At 46.2% G+C, this 19,778-nt stretch overlaps 1 protein-coding gene across 3 annotated transcripts in view; it reads left to right on the top strand.

The window, feature by feature from the left end:
- Window positions 1-2,114: 2,114 nt before the first annotated feature.
- Window positions 2,115-19,778, top strand: part of LOC144945303 (AP-1 complex subunit beta-1-like) — a 72,160-nt gene continuing 54,496 nt past the window's right edge. For 2 of the 3 annotated variants that reach the window (XM_078873715.1, XM_078873712.1), the window contains exons 1-14: window positions 2,115-2,243; window positions 4,794-4,849; window positions 6,572-6,677; window positions 8,023-8,158; window positions 8,951-9,196; window positions 11,102-11,292; window positions 12,077-12,298; window positions 13,686-13,806; window positions 14,489-14,584; window positions 15,248-15,363; window positions 17,021-17,186; window positions 18,150-18,248; window positions 18,379-18,641; window positions 19,325-19,544. In XM_078873715.1, coding sequence (XP_078729841.1) covers window positions 4,813-4,849; window positions 6,572-6,677; window positions 8,023-8,158; window positions 8,951-9,196; window positions 11,102-11,292; window positions 12,077-12,298; window positions 13,686-13,806; window positions 14,489-14,584; window positions 15,248-15,363; window positions 17,021-17,186; window positions 18,150-18,248; window positions 18,379-18,641; window positions 19,325-19,544 — 2,019 coding nt within the window. In that variant the 5' untranslated portion in view covers window positions 2,115-2,243; window positions 4,794-4,812. Of the gene's footprint in view, window positions 2,363-4,793; window positions 4,850-6,571; window positions 6,678-8,022; window positions 8,159-8,950; window positions 9,197-11,101; window positions 11,293-12,076; window positions 12,299-13,685; window positions 13,807-14,488; window positions 14,585-15,247; window positions 15,364-17,020; window positions 17,187-18,149; window positions 18,249-18,378; window positions 18,642-19,324; window positions 19,545-19,778 lie in introns of all 3 variants that reach the window. The other variant, XM_078873713.1, reaches the window with a different exon arrangement.

Raw genomic sequence — 19,778 nt, 5'->3', positions numbered from 1 at the left:
TTTGAGGCTGAGTCGACCTAGGGGAGGCCCAGGACCGGTTAAAATAATCGTCACTGGTGGTGGCCGTGAGCGGGAATCGAACTCGGGTCGCCGGGTTCGTAGCGCAGCGCGCGAACCACGACACTACAATGCGTTGCGCTTCCACGTGTGCGGGTCACGTGACAGATGTGACGTCACAGCTCACTTGCCGTGCAAAAAATAAATGCATTATTGAGCTCCCCTCTCCCCCCAAAAAGAAAATGTATTTTTATAATGTTTGCATGGTGTACAGTCTGGAAAGTACCCACATGGCAAATTAAAAGTTTGTTGCATGTCGGAAAGTACGCTAAAGATTTTGAACAGACACACATAATCACAACTTTGCCTTTTATATATATGGAGATAACCCTGTGAGCCATGCGGCTCTTGACTCGGGTGCAACGCAACACACAAAAACATGAACAAGAAAAAGCACCGTATATCAACATTGTGTGCAAAAATCCCAGTGGGATGCAAGTCAAACAATAACAACTAGAAGACAATTTAGATTAAAGTTATCAGTCCAACTCTGTACTAGAACAAACAAATATGGCTAAACCAAAACGTTTTCGAAATCACCAAAATAAAGCTATAAAAATGTAACAGTGATCATAGGAACTGTGATTCAAATTTAACAATAAACGATATACAAAACACGTACACAGTGCATACATATCGAGGACCGCAGAGCTTGGAGAGGCAGATGGCGGTATTTGGCATCGGCTCACTGCCTGGCTGCAAGCCTCTCCCACTCGCCTGTGCTTCCTTCCTCGCGCTTTCCAGTCGTTCTCTCTTTCGTGTGTGAGAGTGAGCAAATACGGTGTGCGTTACAATTGCTCTCTTTATTATTACACGCTTTTATTTAACTCACTCTGTTGTTGTCGTATCCTCAAATCTTGTAACTCAAATTTAACCCACTTCCCAATGTGATATCGACTGCAAACTTCGTATATTTACGTCTTTTTGATGCCAATACTATATTTTATCGTAAAAAAAATATTTTTAAACAATCTTTTTATTACACGCTTTCTATTAACTCACTCTGTCTGTTGTTGTTGTCGTATCCTCAAATATTGTAACTCAATTTTAACCCACTTCCCAATGTGCTATCGACTGCAAACTTGGTATACTCATGTCATACTGATGACAATACTATATTCTATCATTAAAAATAAAAAAAATAAACCATATTTTGAATATGTTATGTTTCGGCTTGGGTTTAATTGTCCACGCTCAACTGACGTTGGCTGTAAATCACCACGGTCCCTTACGTTGTGGCAAGCTTCGGGGCCACTTCCTGGAGTTGTGGAGTTTTGCCATTACGAGTACGGTACATTTCATTAAAGCGTGTTTAAAAAAAAGTATTTTTAAATATTACTTTTCATTGCATACCCCCTCCTCGCGCCCGTCGTTACTTGCAATCACAGCAGTCGGGTTATCGATTGATTCATGGATGAATATTTAAGGTAGAAACCGGAATTGACAACTCTGGCTGTCCGCCTGATGATGCTAGTTGTAATTACTGGTGAAAGGTCACGGTATTCGAATTGTAAATGTTGTGGGTTTACTCTCCAACACACCTGTGTGCTGTACTAGCAAATAATTGACATGTTTTGTTAAAAAACAAACTTTACTAAATGGATGTGTCGAACAGTAACCCCTGGCAACTAACTCGACTTACGAACAGTAACTTCCTGGAACCTAACTTGACTTATGAAGAGTAACCCCCTGGGTATTTAACTCGACTTACGAACACTAACCACCTGGAACCGAACTCGACTTACGAACATTAACCCCCTGTAACCTAACTCAACTTACGAACGGTAATACCCCTCGAAGCTAACTCGACTTACGAACATTAACCCCCTCTAACCTAACTCGACTTACGAACGGTAACACCCCTCGAAGCTAACTCGACTTACGAACGGCAACCCCTTGGAACCGAACTCGATCGTAAGTAGAGGAGACTCGATTTTTCAAATGAAATTTTAAAAATAAAAATCTTTAAAATAAATTTTTTAAAATAAAAATCGACGAAGCGAGCCCCCCTCCCGGCTCCGGTCCTCTTTAAAATAAATAAATATACAAAAGGGATGCACGTCACGTCCGGTCGGCTCGACACCCCGGCAGCCATCTTCGTTTGGGGCGTTGATTCATCCCCGGCCACTTGCGAGGTCCCCCGTCACTCACGGCTCTTCGTCGTCTTCTTCTCAGACCAGCGGCGGGTATCTTAACCTCCTCCCCACCCCGACCAACCCCGCTCCCTCCCTTTGCATCGGTCTTCTTTTGCTTTAATTTTGCGTCATTTGTTTTGAGGTGTCTGAACGGGGCTTGTTCGTGAAGTGTAAGTTGTTCGGGTGACCGGTGCCGTTGTTGGTCGCGGCCTCTGCCCGGCCCCGTACGCCTATTCCCGTAGGGCGTCCAGGCAAGGCCGAGGCTTTTGCACGAAACGCTAGGCCCCTGCTGCCAAGTCTCGTATTTTTGAGCCGAGCGTGTATTTTGAATGGCGAGCGCGCGTCTCACGAGTGTATTTGTCGCCGATGGGACACCCCTCGTCGTGCAAGGGTTGCCGACGTGTTGTCACGTTGTGTTGAATGATTAAAATAGTGTTCTGTTTGTTGCGGTCTGTCACGTCAGCTGTCAAGTCTCCTTAGCAAATGCTGCGTCGCGTCTTTCTAAATTTTGTCCACTTTGTATGTTAGCTCCGTCTTTGGTGCAGAAACTGAGTCCGATATAATTGAGTTGTGTAATTTGTAAAGAATTGCAAACGCAATTTGAGTTGACATTGCACATGTAATAGCAATTATACGGCAAGGTGGCTCGGTATAAACTCGTACCAATTTGTGGAGCAGTCGGGTTGTGGATGTCCCATGAAAGACTCGGCCCTGCCATAGGAATGCCGAATTGTCCATTACTCGCTGTAAACGGAAGATGAATACCGCCTCAATTCCCATACTGAGTAGAACGTCGGTTCGATTACACATTTGTTTTAATTGATCCCATGTCTGCTAGAATGTAACTCCCAATTTGTAATTTACATTTGTAGAGAAGCTGAGGTGGGGAACATATACACATAGATTGCCGTGTGCAGCAATTGTACACGGTTATACATTACACCAGGGACTTACCTCTGTGGACCTTTTATAACCCGATTTTAACTCGTGGTGGTAATTATTCCAAGAGGAGTCTGCTCCATTCGTAGAGCGATTTTAGCCCGTGATCAATTCGGTCCGGAATGCGAGCCATCTTTGTCAAATTTCGAATTCGAAAGCAGGCTTTGAGCCTGGAATGGGTGACCACCATGCACATCATAGCCCGCTGCAAGGCTATGTCGTGGGCAGCTTGATGTTTCCCGTCTTCTCAAACGCACAATGACCAGCGTGGTGAAGTATTATCACATAATAATACTCGCAAATCGCACAGCGTTGTTAAGGCCTCATCCAGCATCGGATTTACAAAGTTGTGTACAGTACGAGTACGTTTTTGGTTGTGGTTTAGGACATCTGAAACATTCATAAAGCAGCCAGCTGGTGGGAGAAGGCAACCCCATAATTTTTTCCATGAGCCGCTGTCTTGTCAACTGGTGGATGATGACTTCCCCATGCCGATGCCACCCACTCTGTTATGCTATGCCATGTTACATCTCCTGCACGTGAGCATTTCCGCACTGGTTATTCTCTCTGGCATTTACTCTGCTTTGGCTGCCATTCCATCCCGAGTCTTGTCCATTGCTTTCAGCAATGGGGGCAGCTCAAGCCCACTTATCTCAACATTTATTAAGATCTCAATTTTTTTGGTTTCTTCCGTGATCAGTGTTTCTATTTCTACGTCTCATTGTAGCAATTCTGAGCACAGTTTTCCATGCTATATTTTCAATGTTTGTTCTGTTGTGTTGGTCATTGTTCATGTTTCTGCCCATATGTCATAGATGCCAATATGCATTGAATGAAAATTGTCATCTTCAGCCACATTGGTGCTTTTCATTATACGACTCATTATCTCATAGTAAGGCTTCTTTTCCAATAACAATCTGCGTTTTGGCATATCATTGCTCTTTTGACAAAACGTACCTGTATGGAATGCCACCGGTATCTACATTAACTGCCGTTGATTTTATAAATTGGTTGCTAACGTTCCTGCCAGAAAACATTGAGAGGTGGGTGTTTTATAAACATATTTTCGAAGTTTAACTGCAGGGCAGACATTCATTGAAGTATTTTATTTAAAACTGGCTGAGATCCCATTAAGACAACAGGTCTCCTTTAGAAGAGACACATGGGTGGATCAGGACGTCCTCGTGCCATGTGGCTTTTGGGGGTTATTTGACCGTTCTTCACCACACTGGTCAGTGCGTATTTGTGAAGGCAGGGGTATTAGATGTTAGGAAGTAGTATGGTATGAGAAATATATTTTTCTTTACTGTCCCTTGCTGTAAATCTAGCCCCACAACAGCCAAACATACGAGTTTTATCTTGGTGATTGCCAATCAAAGTACTATCCAGGTTTTTAAACACTGCTTAGCTTTCTGCGTTTCTCAGTTGGGTATTTATCCAGGTTATTTTAGTCAGTGGTATTGGTAAAATATCAAAAATAGATCTTAAATTGCGGGATTGCAAGCGTTAAGCAGGATTTTCAGACGGACAAAAAACTCACGAGTACATGTATGTATCATGCAATTATAAATACAAAATAGTAATTGAGAGTTGCTTACTATCGGTGATTTTTGTTTTGCCAGAAAAGGATTGTCATCATCTATGTGTGTCTCTCCTTATCAGTCTTCGTGCAGATTTAAAAATGACAGACTCCAAGTACTTCACGACCACCAAAAAAGGTATGTGGGTGATAAGTGTCTTTTTTCCTACTGGGTATTAAGTATTGTTGTTTTTTGTGTAAGGAAATGCAGAGTATTGTACAAAGAGATTGATGTAAGCAGTGCACTAATGAACACCATATATGACCTCAAATTAAGTCGATGTACAGGAATTTATTTGGCAACATGATAATTAAATTACCGCTTTGTTTACCAACCTATGGGATGTCTGGTGCATTGTTTTCCAGCAGCATTTGTTTGCGCAGGCAAACGCCAGAGTGATTTCGGCTCTCTGAATCTGATCAGCAGAATGTGGCTTTCTAAACACCGTTAGCAAGCTTGGTGTTATAGGCAAGAACATTCCATGAACACTGGAAGGTTTATTCAATGTAGTACAGCAACGGTGTACAAAGTGTGTTGTGCATGGAGAGGCCTGGATCAGGGCCAACCTGGTGCTCTGGAGAGCGGGGAGGTATGACTGGCTGTTATCTGAAGCAGTGACTAATGTTTTAGCAGTTATTTCAATCATGGCCTGCTTATCAGTTACATGAATCTGATCCAAGTTATCATTTGTGAATTTTGTGACTTCCTTTTTCAATTAATATAATCCTGGTCATGGACACAGCATCACACCTTTGACAAATTATTTGTGACTTTGGAATGTCACAAACTTTGACAAATTATTTGTCTGTGGAATGTCACAAAGTGCCACTTCTGTGTGTCCAAAGTGCTCGATTTAAGCCACGACATTTTTACTATTTATGCCCATGGCCCTGGTGCCTCTTGTTTCTCACAAACATTATTTTCATCACTGGGCGGCGGCAAAACTCGCACCAGTTTTTTCAACCCATCTCGAAGGATATCGTCTGTCAAGCCACTGGATGTTGTGATGGCTGTATGGCGCCCACCAGTTCTTGAGGCGTGTTCCTTTTTTGCCGCGTGACCCAAAACAACAGGAAGGTGGCCACATGACGGGGTCATGATTATTGCAAAGCATGTGTGCACTCAAGAGTGCTTTTAGAAATTATACAGCACATTAGCGCTGCTCTTGTACTGCCGAATGTGCATAATTTAACAAGCATTTTGGTAAAAAAAAAATTTGAATGCAAGTACTCTTATGTTATTTACTTAACACACTTTAACAGGCCAACTTGAGCAAGAGCACATTAATGTCATTAAATAAAGAGCATATCATGTAAGAGTTTTTGGCCAAAAAACTTTGAATCTGAATTCTTTAAAATTAACATTAACACATGTCGATCATAATGTGTTTTGAGATGTGACAATTTGGCCCCTCTGCAATTCAGTTGTGCAGAATCGGGTTCATATTTGTATTTAAGTATTATATATATTCTTAGGGCATGTAGATTTATAGTTTCCAAAGTCATGAATCTGCAATGTATCCATGAACCTCACATATAGTTTGAAAATAATGTATTCAACATGTACCATTTGGTGTACGTGTCGCGATGGTAAGATCTTATTTGCTATCTTATTTGTTTAATTGTTTCACGCGCTCTATGTATTGTGCGCTTGGATGCACTTATTGTATTTCTATATTGTTAGTCTAAATAGTGCCAGTATCTCACGATGTTGTATACAGTAAGCATGTAAAACTAAACAGTACATAAAGATAAAACTAACAAGCAATGTAATGAAAGACAAAAAACACGAGTCAGGCAGATTAGGCTGTGGCCTGACGCTCTGCGCAAGCGGACATACTGAGCTCTTTGTTCCTTGCAGGTGAGATCTTTGAGCTGAAGGCTGACCTCAACAGCGACAAGAAGGAGAAAAAGAAGGAGGCTGTGAAGAAGGTGATTGCCTCCATGACGGTGGGCAAGGACGTCAGGTGAGGGCATGCTAACCGAAGTTCACTCTCGGAGCTTGTCGCGCCATTCTTATTTCACCCGTTGGGTAAATGCCGAAGTGCGATATTTCTGGACAAACTTGACGCCCGGTGTAAATGGAGGGAAAAATGACACACTGACATCACCGATCACGTGGCCGAATTATCCGGTGCAAAAATGCAACGTTCAGCAGAGTGGGCACTGCGTCCTGTTGAGTGTAAATAAACAGTGTAGGGCATGTGCAGTCCGTTGAGCGTGACAGTCATGGCGACCGCAGATTATCGACAGTGAAGGCAGAAGTTTTGGTTTGCAAGAATGCGTTGTTTCAAAACATTACTTTATATTATTTCTACTATGCTTTCTGTGCCATCTCTCATCATATGCCTTTATGGTGGTTTTTACAATGGTTAACACCGCCACGAAGGCCTATGTCCCAATCACTTGGAATGCATCCGAACGCAATCAGATTTTGAGAGTTAAGCACCCTTTTAGCCTGGATATTGCTTGGATGGGTGACCACTGTGCATGCCAGATTGTCATAGGCTGACACGGGACTGATACATTTTAGGTAGCAGGGAACAATGCAGAAAAAATATATTGTTGTTACTGTGCATCTTTGCTCCCTGCATTTGCCATCCCACACTGGCCAGCGGAGTGAAGTATGGTCAAATAACCTCCATGACCCTCATGGTATGATATGGAGGCCCTCATCCAGCAGTAAACTGACAATAGCCTTGTACATGGACCTGCTGATTACACAACAGGACTGAGTTTTTACATATTTCTCATAAAACCTTCCATGCGCACGGTCCATGTTGCGCAAACGTTTTTATGTGAACTTGTTTTGTTTGTAGCGCAGCCACATCTCCTCGGTGATAAAGCACCACCAACATACATTGGACGCGTGCGGTTTCAAAGCTTTCCAACTAAGCTTGATCGAGTTTCTGCATTGGCTCTGTCCGGCCATCGATTAATCTGTCTACAAAGGGGGGTGGGGGGGTGGCACTGTAACTCATGCAGATATCGCAATACGAACACAATACGCAATTTTAGCACAGAGTTGCATTACTATTAGGGACTTGCCCGATTTGAAACCGGCCAAATTGATAAAAGCGTTGTCCAAAACCCAGTAGACACCAAACCAGCACAAGGAGGGTAATTTGCCAAAAAATTTGCCGTCACATTCCCTATCAGCTTCATTAAATACTTCTGAAGACTGACGCATGTTGGAAAGTATTACTTCATCCGTGCGTATGCATGATTTTTGTTGCCCCAAACTCATTAATCATATTCATAAGCTGTAAGAACTTCACACGTGCGTGCGTGCGTGTCTGTGTGTACATACAGTGCGTTGTTCCCGGACGTGGTGAATTGCATGCAGACGGATAACCTGGAGCTGAAGAAACTTGTTTACCTGTACCTAATGAACTATGCGAAAAACCAGCCTGACATGGCCATTATGGCCGTCAACACCTTTGTCAAGGTGAGATCCATTGTCAGCAGCGAAGGTCGTGTTAAAAACAACGTTACTTTCGATGCGAGTGTCTTTGTGTGTTAAACATGGGGAATTGTAGCGGAGTGGTTTGCGCACTGCACCACAAACCCGGCGACCCGAGTTGGTTTCCTGCTCGCGGCCAACATCAGTGATGGTTGTTTGAACCGGTCCTGTGCCTCCACTAACCAACTCGCCCTTAAATCGGTACCTAATGTGGTCTGTAAACATAATCACTGGGGCGGCAAAGATGGCCAGGCGTAATATGCTGGCCATATCTCAACCCCATCATGCGTTGAAATACATCATCCCTTTATGTGTCTTACCGGCCTTAATAGGTGCTCTCTTTCAGCACTTACAGTCTGTGTAGGCTGCACGGCCGATCTTTGTCTTTGTTAAATGTGGCCTACGGAGCCTAGGCGGCAGTTTCGGTCAACATGTGGCATGTAGTGAGCGTGCCTGGAATGTAATGAGAAACAGCTGTGTCCAGTGTGCATTGATCAATTTATTTAAAACCGGTGAGAACGTGTTTAAATTTAAAATATTTTTTTTTTTCAAGAACAACCTGTTTAAAAAAAAAAAGTATCATAAACAAAATTGTTCTCACGCTTGTGCAAACAGTGCAATATATACATATATATGAACATTATGGCAACAAGCCGTGCGAGAATCGCGAACGGTAGTAGCGTTGGCCAACTTGCCGAAAGTCTCGCGGTGCAACCCGAAGTCGCTTCGGTGACCTTTGACCTTGCTCACTACTCCTGCCATGTTCGTGCCGTCCAGGACTGCGAAGACCCGAACCCGCTGATCCGCGCGCTGGCCGTGCGCACCATGGGCTGCATCCGCGTCGACAAGATCACCGAGTACCTGTGCGAGCCGCTGCGCAAGTGCCTCAAGGACGAGGACCCGTACGTGCGCAAGACGGCCGCCGTGTGCGTGGCCAAGCTCCACGACATCAACGCGCAGCTCGTGGAGGATCAGGGCTTCCTGGACACACTCAAGGATCTCATCTCCGACTCCAACCCCATGGTATGGACAATGTGGAGGGAAGTCCCAAGTGTTGCATGTGTTTTTTTTTTGCTCCTTAACAGCACTTACCCCAACAGGCTATATCGGAAGTCTTGGCGTTTGCTTTGTTGTTGTGGGTTTTACTGGTAGGAACCTCCTGGTGGGAAGGGTGGGGCTGGTGGGGGGTGGGGCTGGGTGGGGGGTGGGGCTGGGTGGGGAGGGGCTGGTCACCCCGTGGTGCCCTTATAAAACTCAACGTTTAACCTACTCACGCCGGCTTGTGCCCGCCGTCACAGTGTAAGTGTGTGTTGCTTTTTAATATAGTACCCTGACGATGACATTCAGAGAAGTTATAACGGAGCCAGCGCTCGCTTGGCTTAAACAAATGGTGCTGAAAAATATGAATTCCGTTTGCCCAGTGTTATGGCCTTCATTGATATTTGTTTTTTTTGTCAAAAAGTCAAAAGTTATTTTCTTGCTCAAATAAGCATCGAGGCAGTAGCTCGCTCATCTCTCCCATTCACAGCTTCAAGCCAGTGGTGGAAATTCCTCATTCCGTATGGTGGGGGTAGGGTCTATTTATAGGACAACCACTGTTGACTTCCTCATGAAGTGGTACCTATTGTATCGACCTCTGAGGGATGATGGGCTGAGTCAACCACCTATCCTGGAATTGAACTCGCAAACTTCGGATTGCGAGCCGCTCACTCTATTACTGTGCCACCAGGCCGATATTTGTTTTTGTGCGTACAGTACCTAAATCGTTATTTTATTATCTATCAAATTAATTGCAATGAACCACACGTTTCGTCTGGGGAGGTAAGTGAAGCTTTGTGTTGATTTGATTAGTCATCACAGCGCATTGTGAGATAATGTCAGGGGGAACCTTTTTAATGCAACTATGGAAAAGAATATTGAAAATTTGAGAATAGGTGTTTAACGCAGTCATTATCATATTCACAGCTTTTTTGCACGAGATATTTTTCTCTTAATATGCCAAAAATAATGTTATTCCAATGAGGATTTGCATATATTTTTTTGCGAAGGATTTGCATGTATTTAATTAAGGATTTGCATTAATGAATTAGCACTTAAAAGCAAACGTGTCTCCAAAGCGCTTTACAAAATCCACATAAATGATAATGACGATGCCAAGAGGATGTTGTGGGGGAAAGGAGAGATTGTGCGCAGTAAAAGAGAAATGGAGGTAGAGAAAGCAAGGGGGGGGAGAGTAGGGGGGAGACAAGAACCTCGTGAGCACAGCCCCCTTTTGAGTTTTCATTCCGCTTCAAACAAACATTTTCTTTCATCCATTCACACGTGGCCATGGGCTTTTGAAGTGCTGATTCTGTTGTTTTGCACAAAGCGTTAAATCAACACTACAGTGAACAGTTCAGTCACGATTAATTGCCCTTAATATGTGGAATAAAATTAAGCTGGTTCAATACGACCTATTTTATTAACCCGTGTTCATGTAGAACAGGGTAAAAAAAAAGTGTTTCCTCTGTTCACGTGAGCATTAAGGCGGTGCTCATCTCCTGTTAGGTGGACAATTCCACTTTGCTACGGTGCTGTAGGAATGTGGAATAGAATAACAACTGTTGTTTTCTGCACAAAGTAGTATCAATCTTATCAACCCTAGAGGGATGATGGTCCGATTCGACTGCCCCCCCCGCCCAACCAGATTTGAAGTCGATAAGCTGCTCTCTCGAACATGGTAGCAGTTTATTTGTTATAAAGATATTTTGTTAAAAACGGTTGTACAAAAACGATGTTTGTGAGCTCATATAAAGACGGTTACTGTTGCCATGATGAGAGAGCTAAGCTTGTAGGTATTTGCCTGCCTGGAAATAAAAACAAAATTCTCACACCAACCTCTTCCGCCACCTTCCCTCTCTCTAATCCACCTCCCACCCACCCGGCTAGGTGGTCGCGAATGCCGTGGCGGCGCTGTCGGAGATCAGCGAGTCGCACCCCAACAGCCAGCTCCTGGACCTGAACCCGCAGACTATCAACAAGCTGATGACGGCACTCAACGAGTGCACCGAGTGGGGACAGATATTCATCCTTGACTCGCTCGCCAACTACATGCCCAAAGATGAGCGCGAGGCGCAGAGGTGATGATGACACGAGGGTTGCCACTCCCCTCCCGCCCCTCCCTTTGTGGTTTGGCCCAACGCAAACTCGTGGGTTTGGCCAAGCCAACAAAATGCAGGTTGGTTGGTGGTGAAGCCGAATGGTCGCCCCTGTGGATTTGGAGCGCTGGGATGCTGTACTGTGGTTCGCAGTGGTACAGCTTTCGAGAGTGTGCACCTGCACTGGGTCCCGTGGGTCCGAAGGACCTGGGTGCTGATATATTTAGATGGGACGGAGGGAGGTACACTGGTCAGGTGGGAACCCTATTAATTCCTTGCATCGGGGCCCATGCCACCCATGCTCGGCCACTGGGCAATACTATTGTTTGGGACCAAAAAGTGGGTGATGTATTATCCTCGTTCTATTGTCTTTGAGAGAATGTCCATCGTGGAGATGGATTGTTGCATTGTATAACGATGAGAAATTGCGACACCTTCGGGAGACCAGCAATGAATAGATCATTGATGATGATATTGTCCTTCTTGCTCCATTCCCACAACTCGGATACAATAGGCCATTTCAAAGCTTGGCAAGATAACATTGTGCTTCTGACCGAAGCGTGCAAGCCCCGAGCGTCTCCAATTTCCTAACGCCTCCTGGAATAAAGTTGACAGACTCCTTGCCCCTCCCTATGAGTCCGCTGGAACTTGGACATAGCCAGGGTCGTCGTGTAGCGGTGGTGTCCTGCGAACTCTAACGAACTCGAGCTATTGACTTGCCTGTTTCATGGTCTGGTCGTCCCTCCCCCCCCCGTCCCACCACCAGCGTGTGCGAGCGTGTGACTCCTCGCCTCTCGCACGCCAACTCGGGAGTGGTGCTGTCGGCCGTCAAGGTGCTCATGAAGTTCATGGAGGTGCTGCCCAAGGACTCGGAGTACCACAGCACGCTGCTCAAGAAGCTAGCACCCCCGCTCGTTACGCTACTGTCGGCTGAGCCCGAGTTGCAGTACGTGGCGCTGCGCAACATCAACCTCATTGTCCAGAAGAGGTGAGCATCGGTTGACTCAGGGAAGGCGGTTATCTTAAATCGTACGTTTCTCTTTAAAAAATGTTTTTACCTTTCTCCAAGTTTATCACAATTGTGCTATCGGCCGCATGTCTTGAGACGAAGAATTCACGTGGATCCGCTCATTAGAGAGCGGGCCAAGGAAATTCTCACTTTTTCGTGACCTCTGATTTCTGCAGTAAGGAGCAGCAGCAGCACTTAGGGGCACACCAATAATAATATATTTCAATAAATAAGATGTTTCGACGAAAGCAGGGGGCTTGTAGAGTGGTGAAGCAAAATAATAATAAATATCTATTGGAGTTCTTGGGAAAATCGGGTAAAGTAGAAATGCATTCAATTCAACTTGTGTTGGCTGTTTATGGAAACAAGGTCCAATTGATTTCATATCATTCACTTGTAGGGGGAAAGGCATTGGTGGCGCACAGGTGATGAAGATACCTGCGTGCCGGCCAGTTTAGAACATCTGTTTTCTACGATGGTCGGATGGGCTCAGGGAGGTTAATACGGTGTCAGAGTGCTTGAGCCCGCATGGCTGTAATCCTGGGTTTAAATCCGGATTTTTTTTCCACCTGTGATTAAACCGTTCCCATGTGTAGCAGCATGCTGATGGTCTCGGCCTGATTCCCGATGCCGAAAAACCAAATATATATCTTTACATTTGGTTCTAAAAAGCAAAGCTTTTGTCTGAATTTAGGTATTCACTTTATTAAGTGTGTTTTAGATTTCAAAACGAAAACAAGGTTTGGTTGGCGTTCTATGAATACTCTCAGGGATCTAAACGAGGTGTGAAAAAAGTCACGTGTTTTCATGTTTCTGTTCAGCATTTTGAGATTCAAATTATTTCATCTTCTGGGACCATTCACTGCTAGCGTTCTGAATGGAATCTTGTTGTAATCTCACGACACAACGCTTGCAGCACCATTAGAATATAATTGCAGCCCGACCCTTCCGTATCTAATTATTCGCACAGTCATGGCTTAAACGTGCATTCAAGCTCTGCAACCCAGTTATCAACTGCCACAAACCACCTTCACCACCACAACCATCACTAACAATATAACATTCCCCATATAGCCTTTAACAGACTGTTGGTGCAAGTGCTGTTAGCGAGCACCTATTTAGGCTGAAATAGCACGCGAGGCGGTGCATGACCAGCGTTACGCCCGGCCACCTTTTTCTCCCCAATACTCATGTTTTACACACTGCAACCTAACGGAGGCCCACGACCAGTATGGATATTCGTCACTGATGCTGCCAGTGAGCGGGAATCGAACTGCAGTTATCGGGTTTGCAGTACAGTACTACTAACCAATGCGCCACCCTTCCCCCACACCCTACCACCACCACCACTACCATCCCTCTCCAGGCCGGACATCTTGAAGCACGAGATCAAGGTGTTCTTCGTAAAGTACAACGACCCAATCTACGTGAAGCTGGAGAAGTTGGACATCATGATCCGCCTCGCGTCCCAGGCCAACATCGCGCAGGTAATGGGCACTGCCTCTGGCCCCGCTTGTGCCAGCCAAGTGCCTGCCCTGTCCTCCCTCTCACAGGCCCGGCTCACGGCAATAGTTGTGTTTTTATTATTGTCAACAGCGTTTTATTTATTGATGATATATTGTGACGAGCACTGTGGTAACTCATCATCTTTTTGGATGATTTTCTTCAAAGTGTTGTTTTTATCAAATGATTATAATTTTCTATTCTTGCTGTAGTCAGCCGAGTGGTGCAGTGGTAAGAATATTTGATGTAGAATCTTAGGGCTGTGAGTTCAAATCTCATTTCTTCCAACATTGGTAAAATTGTTATACTTGCTGGGAATTCAACCGTGGTTATTTTATAGGTTCATCGGCCCCTGCGATGGAAATTTGGAGTCTCCTTCTTTGACATATCACAATTGAGTGCCAATTCAATCATCTTCTGATTTAGACTTTCAAATTACATTTCATTGTTTCTTACTCTCTTTTCTCTACGGTATTTTAAATAGCGCTGACAAGATCCAAACGGTGACCTATTGACTTGCCATTTAAAGTCAGCGCCGTAATAAAGCTTGCGGTTATTGCCTAGCAGTTTTACCCGTCTTGTGTCCCACCGTTCATCTGTTGGTCCGTCCGTTCACCCCATCTGTCCGTCTGTGCTCGTCCGTGCGGCGGTTGCGACGTGTTGCAGGTGCTCGCCGAGCTGAAGGAGTACGCCACGGAGGTGGACGTGGACTTTGTTCGCAAGGCCGTGCGTGCCATCGGCAGGTGCGCCATCAAAGTGGAGGTGAGAAACAGACCTGGCGATGGTGCCGTGGCATCAAACGGACCCCGCAGCCTCTGCATGGACTCGATGAATCGTCACGGTTGCATTGTCGCGATTAGATTCGGATTCCTCATCTGTTTGTCTAATTTGTACGGTCTCTAGTTATTTGTTCACTGTCGTTTTGTCAGTTTTATGCAGTGTGAGACTCCATGTAACGCCTTACCGTTTGTCTATAATAATGTTTTGCATAAATGGTAAATAATTACATATGGGCGCGTGTATCGATGCATTAATCCCTACCCTAAATATCCATTTTAACAGATGGATAGAGAGATGCATCGTTACATGCCTTGTCATTATGGTGGTGGTAATGTTTGCCTGTTTGTGTGGGAGTTTCGGTGGTGATTAATAGTGTTTGTATTAATGGGGATGTTGATTGCGGTGATGGTTTCCACAATGGACCATCCGCTTTGTAGCGAATCAACAGTCAATGGTGGTGGTATGTTGGTGATGATCATGGTGACGGTAAATGTGCGGTGGTGATGGTGGACAACGGTGAAGGCCATGACAGCGGTGATTATGATGAATGTTTTGTTTTGGTTGTTTGCTAACCACTAGGCGATGAGCCCTGGTGATGTTGCGTGTTGCTGTTTGATGTTGTTTGTTGTCGTCGCCATCGTGCAGCCGTCGGCCGAGCGATGCGTGAGCACGTTACTCGACCTCATCCAGACCAAGGTCAACTACGTCGTGCAGGAGGCCGTGGTGGTCATCAAGGACATCTTCCGCAAGTACCCCAATAAGTGAGTGGGAGCGTCCAACTTTTGCCCATTGGTCATCCTTAGCCAAGCTCTATCCACTGCTGATTGAAGGCTTCCCCAAGGCCGTGTGACGTTCAAGTCAATTAACTTCTTGCTTAACCTTTGTAAATTGTGATATGTAATTTTACTCGGTGAAAGTCGAAGCAGTCACCCGAGCTGCATTTTATTAAATTCCTTCCATGTTTGAGTGCCATCATTCGTAGGGTCAGTCAAACAATGAAACGTCTTCATCCCAAGGCATTAAAAGGCTCGCACAATTTTAATCTAATTTAGCCATTCATCTAATTCTCTGGCCACAGTTTATATTCCAATGTATAAATCAAAATTATTCAAGCAGTTAACTTTTCGTAGAGCCAGCCGAGAGCCCATGGAGACAAAATTCCCTTTCAAATAACACGTGCGGTCTTCTCGTCTCTAGTTTCCATCCATCTTCTTGTAGAGACGATGGAGCCGAATGAGATCTCTCCACCCCCCCTCCCTGTCTCACGCCAGCTTCACCACTTCCTTCACCTGTGTCGCCATTTTCGTTCAGTGTCATTACTTCACCGCCGTCAGTCCAGCGCATCCTTGCTCTTCCTTTGTTTCGCGTTCCGTGCGCGTGAAGCGTCACGGTTGGTATTTTTTTCCGGATCCACTCTCGACACTCGTCCGAACCACCGGAGTCATCGCTCTCGGATCTTCGCTCTCGGAGTCACCTCCGGTTCCAGTCGTTCTCTTTATTTCTGGAGTACAAATGCGAAAACAAACTTTGTGCGGAACAAAAAAGAATGTGCAGATGAGGTTTTGTTACAGCTCAGTTTACACAACCATTAACCTATACTTGTGAATCCAGACTCTAGCATACTTATCTTGATTACTTTGTGTGGATAGAGCCTTGTATTTTATCTCTTTACCTTTGCCTTATCTTGGTCATATAACTCCTGGCCCTTGACCTTGTCTGCCACTTCTTAAAGATGCAGACGTGATTACGCCATTGTTGCGATAACCTTAAAAGTACTATAGCTTCTAACTCACTGCAGTTAAGTCGTAGCCATTATCATGTGCCATGTCTACCTCGGCCTGATAATTACCGTGTCACCATCTCCAAGGCTTTGCTGTCACACGTAACACCTTCAGGAAGGCACAGCCCACTAAACAGCTTGATGCTGTTTTATTATACTCTCGAAACAACATCTTCTCCAGCAATGTGGAATTAGAAATACGTCGCTATTATGAAAATGCTCCTCTCTAGTACCCGCTCAGCATGGTTAAGGTGCTTCCAGTGATAGATAAATATTGTTTCGAATTACAAGGCCTCATGTATGAATTCAATTCGTGGATTGTGCCACCCTGTTGCATGACCTTGTCAAAAGTTGGGGTGAGGGGGCTCATACAAAACTAGAGGTTTGCACAATAGCCAACGACTTGACCTTAACAATTTAGAAGGGGGAGGTGGGTTAATCGTTCAACAGTGGGAAGCCCCCCTTTCAGCCCCACCTACCCACCCCCAACACTCCGGGGGTTGAGATGCACTTTCTCAACGGCTGCTTTAAATCCTTACACCAAAGTTTGATCGTCTAACAAACCTGCGGTCGCGATCGTCACCCCGACGGTAAACGCCGCGGTTGGTGACCTGACTCTGCTTGGGCGCCCGTCGCAGGTACGAGAGCATCATCGCCACGCTGTGTGAGAACCTGGACTCGCTGGATGAGCCGGAGGCGCGCGCCGCCATGATCTGGATCGTGGGCGAGTACGCGGAGCGCATCGACAACGCCGACGAGCTGCTGGAGTCCTTCCTCGAGGGTTTCCACGACGAGAGCACGCAGGCACGCACGCCACCACCGCCACCGTGGATTTTTTTTTATTGTCGATAATGATGTTTACGGTTTGAGGTTACGGGGCACCGCGGTTGGCAAGATGTTAACTCCCTCGCCCTGGTATGCATGAGGTTGTGGGTTCGATCTCGATCCTGACGCCTGTTTGTTTATTTGGGGTTTGCGTGTCTTGCTCTTCTCGTGGTTGTGTGGATTTTCTCCGGGTCCTCCGGTTTTTCCCTCCAATTAGAATCGACATGCATTGAGAGTATTTGGTTGCTATAAATTTCAACGTGGTAAGCCACTTCGTTGAGCTATCATTTGTGGTCGCAGCGTTTCGGAAAAAGAGCTGTATAGCTCACTGGGCCTTACCTGGTAAAATAAAAATAGTTTAGTTTTAGTTTTTTACATTGTAATTGACACCACTGCGTTAAGCAGTGCTGTTTCTTGGATTTTTGCGTCAGCCCACTCATTGAGGTGGCAGTGGCGGCTCTGAGTTGAGTGGTTTTGCTGCCACCACGGAGAGCTTGGGTTGGGATACAGGTTTGAGCCGCCTGTGATTAAACTGGGTTCTCAAGTGGAGAGGTTTGAGTGTCCTTGCATTGTGACCGATGGCTTAAATAGAGCCATAGACTCGCATATAGATGTAGACTCACAGAAAGCCATAGACTTACGTAGATTGAGTTGGGATTAAATTAGGTTCTGAAGTGTAGCGAGTTGATCGTCTCGGCCTTGGTCACCAATAACTGCGCGAAAAAAAATATTCCATTTAGAAAGGTACAAACGGTGGTGTCGTCATCGATTGTAGCAGGTGGTGCAGCTGCACCAGGCCCCATCAGCCCGAATGGCCCAGGCACCTGGGACCCATGCCATCCACACTGCACCACTGATAACAAGTGTAGGCGAATGCGCGTACAAGATGGTGATAAGTGTAGATAACGGTGGACTGATCCATTGCTTTGTGCAAATCAACAGGTGCAGTTGTCGTTGCTGACGGCCATTGTGAAGCTGTTCCTCAAGAAGCCGACGGAGACGCAGGAGCTGGTGCAGCAGGTGCTGAGCCTGGCCACTCAGGTGAGTGGCTGTGGGGCTTGGGCCACGCAGTGGTGGTTGTGTGATGCTCAGTAGCCCACTCAAGCCCCCTCTAACCCCCCTCGAACCCCCATAACCTATAACCCAAACCTGCCTGCTACCCTCCGGCCAGGACTCGGACAACCCAGACCTGCGCGACCGAGGCTACATCTACTGGCGCCTGCTGTCCACGGATCCCGTGGCCGCCAAGGAGGTGGTGCTGGCGGAGAAGCCGCTCATCTCGGAGGAGACGGACCTGCTGGAGCCCACTCTGCTCGAGGAGCTCATTTGCCACATCTCGTCGCTCGCTTCCGTATACCACAAGCCGCCCAGCGCCTTCGTGGAGGGCAGCCGCGGCACGCAGGCCCGCCGCCTGCTGCCCGCGCGCTCCGCATCGTGAGTGCCAGGGGTTTCTTGTTGCGTTAAAGGTTCTTAGGTTTTTTTATCGTGTTGCCGATGTGCGGGCACGACGGTATGAAGAGGTGCATTGATGCCGTTGAAGTGATTTGGCCGCAGCTTCCTGTCCGCTAGCCTTCGATACTTTACTTGGCCCTCAGTGCACCTCGCCTGGCATAACAAGTGCTGTGGGGACGTCACCACGACTTATTAGCGAATTATGTCTTTTGTTGTTGCCATTGTTGCATGTGTGTGTGCGTGCGTATTTTTGGCAGTGTACGTATGTGCATCATCAGTATAGGCACCACCAGTATAGGCACTGCCAGTATATGCACCGCCATTATGTGCACGCGTATGTCTTTGTGGTGGTGGCGAAGGGGCCGAAGTGCAGTGATTAGCGGGCTGCACTACGGACCCAGCGAGCCGAGTTTGATTTCCGCTCACAGCCAACACAAGTGAAGATTATCTGAACTGGCCATGGCCTCCCCTAGGTTTACTCAACCTCAAAATGAATACCTGGTACGGTGTGTAAACATCGCCACAAGGGAGACAAAGGCGGCCGGGCGTGGTGCTTGCCACTGACCCCGTCGTGTGCCGTACACGCCCTCACGGGTGCTACTCGCTAATAACACTCGCCCAAAAAGTCTGAGCTTTTACTTGAAGCTTTGTGTTTTGTGGTGAAGGAGCGAGAGCGTGGAGAGCCCCGAGCTGTCGGCGCAGGCGGCGCACGGCCTGGCGCAGTCGTCGCAGCAGCCCCAGCAGCAGCAGGTGATCCCGTCCCAGAGCGACCTCCTGGGCGACCTCCTCAACCTCGACCTGGGCCCTCCGGTCACCGTGCCGTCCGGCCCGCCTGCCATGCAGATGGGCGCCTACGACCTGCTCGGGGGAGGGCTCGACAGCCTGGTGAGGAAGGGTGGCCAGGGGCGACTGCTGTAGAACAACAAGATAGTAGCAGTAACTTAACGAGTTATTAAAACTCGTGCATATGAGTGGATTATGTAATGCATTCCAACAGTGCGGTGTCCTCGGAAGTATTTAACTTGCAGTTCTTGAGCCAATGGAGGATCTGTCAGGGTAAAATACTTTTCATATTTGTAAATAGTCCTTTTAGCTCTGGTTTGTTTTCTGCAAGTTTTG

The sequence above is a fragment of the Lampetra fluviatilis genome, chromosome 37 (assembly GCF_964198595.1).
Source record: "Lampetra fluviatilis chromosome 37, kcLamFluv1.1, whole genome shotgun sequence".
Classification (NCBI taxonomy): domain Eukaryota; kingdom Metazoa; phylum Chordata; class Hyperoartia; order Petromyzontiformes; family Petromyzontidae; genus Lampetra; species Lampetra fluviatilis.
This window is presented reverse-complemented; position numbering and strand designations above follow the sequence as displayed.